General features: G+C 43.8%; 1 protein-coding gene across 5 annotated transcripts in view; it reads right to left on the bottom strand.

The window, feature by feature from the left end:
• RAPH1 (Ras association (RalGDS/AF-6) and pleckstrin homology domains 1) overlaps window positions 1-5,975 on the bottom strand; it is a 90,669-nt gene extending 84,694 nt beyond the window's left edge. For 2 of the 5 annotated variants that reach the window (XM_067026643.1, XM_067026647.1), the window contains exon 1: window positions 4,484-4,555. In XM_067026643.1, the coding sequence (XP_066882744.1) occupies window positions 4,484-4,534 (51 nt within the window). In that variant the 5' untranslated portion in view covers window positions 4,535-4,555. Of the gene's footprint in view, window positions 1-4,483; window positions 4,556-5,350; window positions 5,363-5,457; window positions 5,648-5,919 lie in introns of those variants that run through there. The other 3 variants (XM_067026645.1, XM_059053365.2, XM_067026646.1) reach the window with 3 other exon arrangements.
• Window positions 5,976-6,393: the final 418 nt, after the last annotated feature.

Below are 6,393 nucleotides of genomic sequence, written 5' to 3' on the forward strand. Positions count from 1 at the left end.
AGGGATGACTTGTCCCTTCTTTTCCAAGCCCAACAAACCCCAGTCCCTTCTGTTTCTTTTTACACTCTGCTCCCTTAAATTACATTCTCTACTGATTCCTTGGTATCCTGCACTTAAACTAGTATCCTCTCTATTTTGGAGGGGAGAATAACTATTTCTTTGATTTCTCCATTATGCGTAGCTCTGCCTAAAGCAGAGTAAAAATCTACATTTTATGAATAGCAGAACATATGCTTTTTAAAAAGTCAATTTATAAGTTATGAGTGATGTATTTTAAGACATCTGCCCCAAAGTGTGGTAAATACTATACCTTAAAATAACAGTGATAAGAGCATAGGATGAAGCTTAGACATCATATAATCTGGGGGATTTCTAATATTTCACAACAAAACTTTTCCAGAAGAAATCTATGCAGCATGGCAAATATATATAACTGCAAAAGCACTGCTAATACCATTTTATGTTCAAATATAATTTATTAAAAACTCAAAGAGACAAATGAGGGTTAGAGATGTTACTCTTGACACCTAAGCAACACATTTATTTCTGTAAAATTTTGTTTTTATTTCACTCAGATAAGTAGTTGCAAGTAGGTAGCAGCGCTTGTTCTGTTTTCTTAGTAGCTTTTAATGGTTTGTTTTGCAGTCTCATGATATGCTTCAATTAAATTGATGAGAAATTTTTCTTTCAAAATGAGTTAGTAACAATATCTAAAAACTGCTTACAAGGCAAACAAGAAAAACCTAAAACTTGCAATGAGCTATAAAACATCTATACTGTAACATGATATCAGGACTTAGCGTTACATGTTCATTTGTTACTAAACAAATTGACTTACACAGGATGAGTACACCCCCAAAGGAATGGGCTTGAGTCTTGCCTGTCATTTAACCAAATGCAGTTTATATGCCATAGTAATGTACTATTTAGACAATTCTATATGAATAGACATGCACAGGACTGAGTTTTTAAAAAAACTTACTGCAAACTACCACTTTCCTTACCCATTTAAAATTCACAAATAATCAGAGACAGTAAAAGAAGCTTTATTCTAAGGAATGCTTCCCCCTCCCAATTAAGCAGGTGTAACCAATGCAGCACTACTGTTTTCAATTTGAGAAAATTTTATATATATGTACACGAGGGTGCCAAGACCATTCAATGGGGAAAGGACAGTTCTTTCAAAAATGGTGCTGGAAAAACTGGATATCCACAAGCAAAAGGATGAAGTTGTACCCTTACCTAAAACCATATGCAAGTATTAACTCAAAATGGATCAAAGAGCTAAATATAATAGTTAAAACTATAAAGCTCTTAGAAGAAAACACAGGGGAAAAGCTTCATGATGTTGGATTTGGCAATGATTTCTTGGACACCAAAAGCAAAGGCAACAAAAGAAAAAATAGATGAAGTGGACATCATTAAAATGAAAAACTTTTATACATCAAAGGACACTATCAACAGAGTGAAAAGGCAACCCACAGAATAAGAGAAAATATTTGTAAATCATGGATCTGAGATTAATACCTAGAGTATATAAAGAATTGCTACAACTCAGCAACAGTAAAACAACCTGATTTTTTAAATTGGCAAAGGACTTGGATAGACATTTCTACAAAGAAGATACACAAATGGCCAACAAGTACATGAAAAGATGCTCGACATCACTAATCATTAGAAAAATACAAATCAAAACCACAATGAGATACCACTTCACACTCATTAGGATGGCTATTACCAAAAACACAGAAAATGACAAGTGTTGAGGTGAGGATGTGGAGAAACTGAAACACTTGTGCTGGCAGGAGTGTAAAATGCTGCAGCTGCTGTAGAAAACGGTGTGGCAGTTCCTCAAAAAGCCAACACAGAATTACCATATGATCCAGCAATTCCACTTCTGGGTATATACCCAAATTAAGGAAAGCAGGGACCTGAGTTATCTACACCAATGTTCAGAGCAGTATTACAACAGCTAAGAGGTGGAAACAACCAAATGTCCATCTACAGATGAATAAACAAAATGTGGTATAATGTGGTATATACATGCAATGAAATATTACTCAGCCTTAAAAAGTAATGAAATTCTGACTCATGCTGCAACATGGATGAACCTTAAAGATACTGTGCTACAGGGAGATCAGCTCAGTGCTTTGTGACCACCTAGAGGGGTGGGAGGGAGATGCAAGAGGGAGGGGATATGGGGATATATGTATATGTATAGCTGATTCACTTTGTTATAAAGCAGAAACTAACACACCATTGTAAAGCAATTATACTCCAATAAAGATGTTAAGAAAAATAATAAAATAAAGGTTTAATTATGCCCCCAAAAATAAATAAAAATAAATTTGATATTCAAAAAAAAGATACTGTGCTAAGTGAAATAAGCCAGATACAAGACAAAAACAAATACTGCATGATCCCATTTATATGAAGTATCTAGAGTAGTCAAAATCACAGAGACAAAGTAGAAAAGTGGTTACCAGGGGCCAGAGGGAAAGGAGGTGGGGAGTTAATGTTTAATGGGCAGAGTTTCAGTTTGAGAGGATGAAAAAGTTCTAGAGATGGATAGTGATGATGGCTGCACAGCTATGTGAATGTACTTAATACCACTGAGCTGTACAATTAAAAATGGTTAAAAGGGTAAATTTTATGTTGTATATTTTACCACAATAAAAAAATTGCATGTGTTATTTATTTTATTATGGTGGCAATATAGGAATGTAGTTAAGAACACAAGCTTAAGAGTTATGCTGCCTGCTTTCAAACCCAGCTCTGACACTTTATAGCTCTGTAGTCTGTGCCTGTTTTTTCACATATTAACAGAACCTACATCACAGGATTATAGCAAGGATGAAATGAGTCAATACATGTAAAGCACTTAAAACAGTGCATCTCAAAAAGTAGTTGCTTTTTATTATTCTGGGTTTAAAACAATTTTAATGCAATTAAACTCAAACATCTGGAGAACCTCTGAAGGTCCTCTTCAAAGTTCTAGAGTTCAGTAAAACACAGATTGAAAACCAGTGATTTAACCCAAATTTCTCACTTTATAGGTAAAGGAATTGACAGTCCAAGAAAAGTGATTTGCTTGAGGTCACATATCTTGTTTTGCTAATATTAATTTTCCTAAAATAAGTGTTTGAGATCAACAATACTAATGTTGACATTCAACTACTTCAGAACCAAGGCAAAGTCATGAGATTTTATAATGTGTGTCCAAGAATCTGTGAGTAATATTGTGATAGCCATCCACCATGCTAATCTAATAAATAATTATGCATGGGGTGGGAACCAAAAGGTAGCAAAACCAAAAGAAAAGCCACTTTAATTCTTTTCAAAGACAATGGTTAAAAACACCTCTTCCTAAAATTAAGTGTTAAAATATTTGTGAAAACAAACGATACTGATCAAGAGTTTGAGACACACCCAATATATGCCCACTACTCCATATCTTTCAGCCAGTTACTATATAATCTTAGTAAGACCTCTGACTCTGACATATCAGCGGCTTTTTCTGTCAAATAGAACTATTATTCATCACAAGGAACTAGCTACAAATAATTCTTTATTAAATTCAAACAGGAGAGAGAAGCAGTCCAAATACCACAAAATGTCTTATCCAAAATATCATGTATTGAGCTTTGTAGACATTTCTGTATTTAACTTGAATTGATTAATTCTGGTTTCTGGTAAATTCACAACACAGAAAGCAAAATAACAGACAATCTTTGAAGGTCAGACTCAACAAGAGCTAAAAAGCCTTTAAGTGTCTCTAATTTTGCCCTTCCCCCATTGCTCTTCCTCCTCAATTCCTCCACCTCTACTAGGAATGTCCTCACCCTGCCCATCTACATCAGCTGAAATCCTACCCATCCTTAAAGGTTCCACTTAAATGCCACAGCTTCCATGAATTTTCCCCCCGGTGCTCCCAATTTAGAATTATTCCCTCGCCTCTTCAATTCCCCATTTTGCACCTCTCCTTCAACATTTTATTATATAATGCATTGCATTACAATTACCTACATTCACTTCTTCTCCCACCTTCCCCCAAGAAAATCTCGGGAGCAGTAGGCTAGAGAGAAAAGGAATTAATATTTGTTAAAAACACCGTGGTGCCCTGCAAGGTGCTAGGCATTTTGCATACATTATCTCATTTAATCATTTGACAGCCATCTCGGGAGGTAAGCAGGTGGTCTTAGTTATTCCCATTTTACTGATAGAGAACCGTACTGTTGAGAGTTCAACAGCTTATCCAACGTCACACTACCAGCCAATTCCAGTGCTTACGGCGCCCCTGGTTTCCCTGGCTTCAAAGAGCTCTTTCCACCGCTATACGCTGCATTTTTGTTCACTTTATGTCCCCCACCCTGCCTAACTGATAGTAAGTATTCCATAAATACTTGCTGAATTAAAATCCCTACGGATTCACTAACACCCTTTTAATAACCCCATCACGCCCCATCCCTAGCCGGTTGGTTACCTTCACTGTTCCTTTACCGCGGACTTCACACACAGTGGCAGCTCTCCACATCACCAAGAAAAATGCTGCCGACTAACACCAACCCTTATCTGGAGGCTAAGTGAAAACCGTTCAGTTCGCTCAGATTTCCCCAATTGCCCTTCCCACAGAATATATGAGATACACACAACCAAGTCACATTTGATGTAACGCTTACACGCTTCCCCAAAGCTCTTATTTCATACTAAGCCACGTCTTCATGCTCACAAGCAATGACTTAACGCGGTTTCCAGCTCACACCGCGGGGACACCCTAAGACTCCGCCTGAATAAGAAACCACATCTTTCAAACCGTCTTAAAACGAAGCCATCCTAATACTATTACACTGCCTTCCTTCTCCCCCCCTCCGCCTCCCCCGCATGAACTGCAGTTTGGATTTCCGGCGGGAATGCAAACAGACGCAGAAGAGATGGGCTCAAAAGCAATGGAGTAATTACTCAGCCTGCTTAATTAGAAAGAAGACACAGAAGGTGCCCCGCCTTCCTAAATCTCTGCACTGAACTCATTTACGAAAGATGGGGAGCACTGAAACCCAGGGAACCCCAGACACCGAATCACTGGTTTCTGTGGCTAGTCGGGGGAATAGTCCTTTCCTTCCCCGCGGTCCCGGGCCACCAGTCCCCGGTGCCAGGTCGGAGAAGCCCAACCGCACCCTCCCCAGGCGGCCCTGCATCTCATTGTCTCCCTCCGTCGCGGCCCCCAGGGGCGCAGGGTACAGCCCAGGCCCCGCCGACCCCCAAACATCAGCCGGCCGCCTGCCGGGCAAGATCCGACCCGCCCCGGCCTCGGCCACGGCCGCGACCCCGCCCCAGGCTCGGCCGTACGCACCGCGCCCGGATGGCGGGGCCGGGCGCCGGGAAAATGGAGGCGGGAGCGACGGCAGCGCTTCCCAGCCCCGCGCCCGGCCGGGCCCGAGAGCGAGGCTGAGCACTCACCGTGGCAACGGCTCGGTCCTCTGGTGGGCCCGGCTCCGGGGCGGCTCCGGGCTGGGCAGCCGCCGCTCGCGCTCGTCCAGCCGCCGCCGCCGCCGCCGCCTCCTCCCCAGGCGCGGCGCTCCTTCTCCGGAGACGCCGCGAGGGTCCGCAGCTCCCGCGCCGCGCGCTCCGTGACTGACTGACTGACCGACCGCCCTGGCAGCGGCGGCGGGGGCTGGGCGGAGCGCGCGGCGGGCGGGGCGGCCGCAGCGCCCAGCGGCGGCGGATCCGAATGCAGCCGCGTCCGGCCGAGACGCAGAAGGCGGGGCTGAGGGCCGGGCGGCCGCCGGGCTGATCGACTGGAGCCCGACCGCTCGCTCCCCCCACTCCCGCCCGCCACCCGCCACTCACTTCCGGCGCAGGCAGCCCAGCCCGCCCCTCCCGGGCGCCCGCCGTCCGCGCCCCCTGGCCCGCCAGGCTCACCCCAAGCCCCAGGCGCCTGACCGCACCCAGCGGGGGCCGCCCGCGCTCCGCCTTTCCTCTGCGCGTCCCTGGGAACCGCCTCCAAGAACCAGTGAATCGGAGAATGAATGAGTGAGGGAGGAAAATTACGGTGCTGTCCCACCCCTGCTCGCTTTTCCTTGGAAGCCGGTCCAGCGGCCTCTCTCGAGGGCCCTGGGACATAGTGAAGCCTTGAGCACGTCTATCAAGGATTTGTATGCGTGCACCTTCCTGCTGGCGTATTTCAAGACTCCAGCAACCCATCAGATGGGGCCTTAGGCACTTAAATTGACCGTTGTTACAGTGTGAGGCCTTTTTTAGGAAATCACATTCTGGCCAACGACTCTCTCTGCAGTTTCATGCACTATTTTAGGAAGCTTTTAGAAACTGGACATTTCAATTAGCTTCTATTACTTTTTAGATTTGCAATTTGCTTATTTTGCGTTCTTAATTTCT

Source organism: Kogia breviceps, chromosome 2, assembly GCF_026419965.1.
Source record: "Kogia breviceps isolate mKogBre1 chromosome 2, mKogBre1 haplotype 1, whole genome shotgun sequence".
Taxonomy (NCBI): domain Eukaryota; kingdom Metazoa; phylum Chordata; class Mammalia; order Artiodactyla; family Physeteridae; genus Kogia; species Kogia breviceps.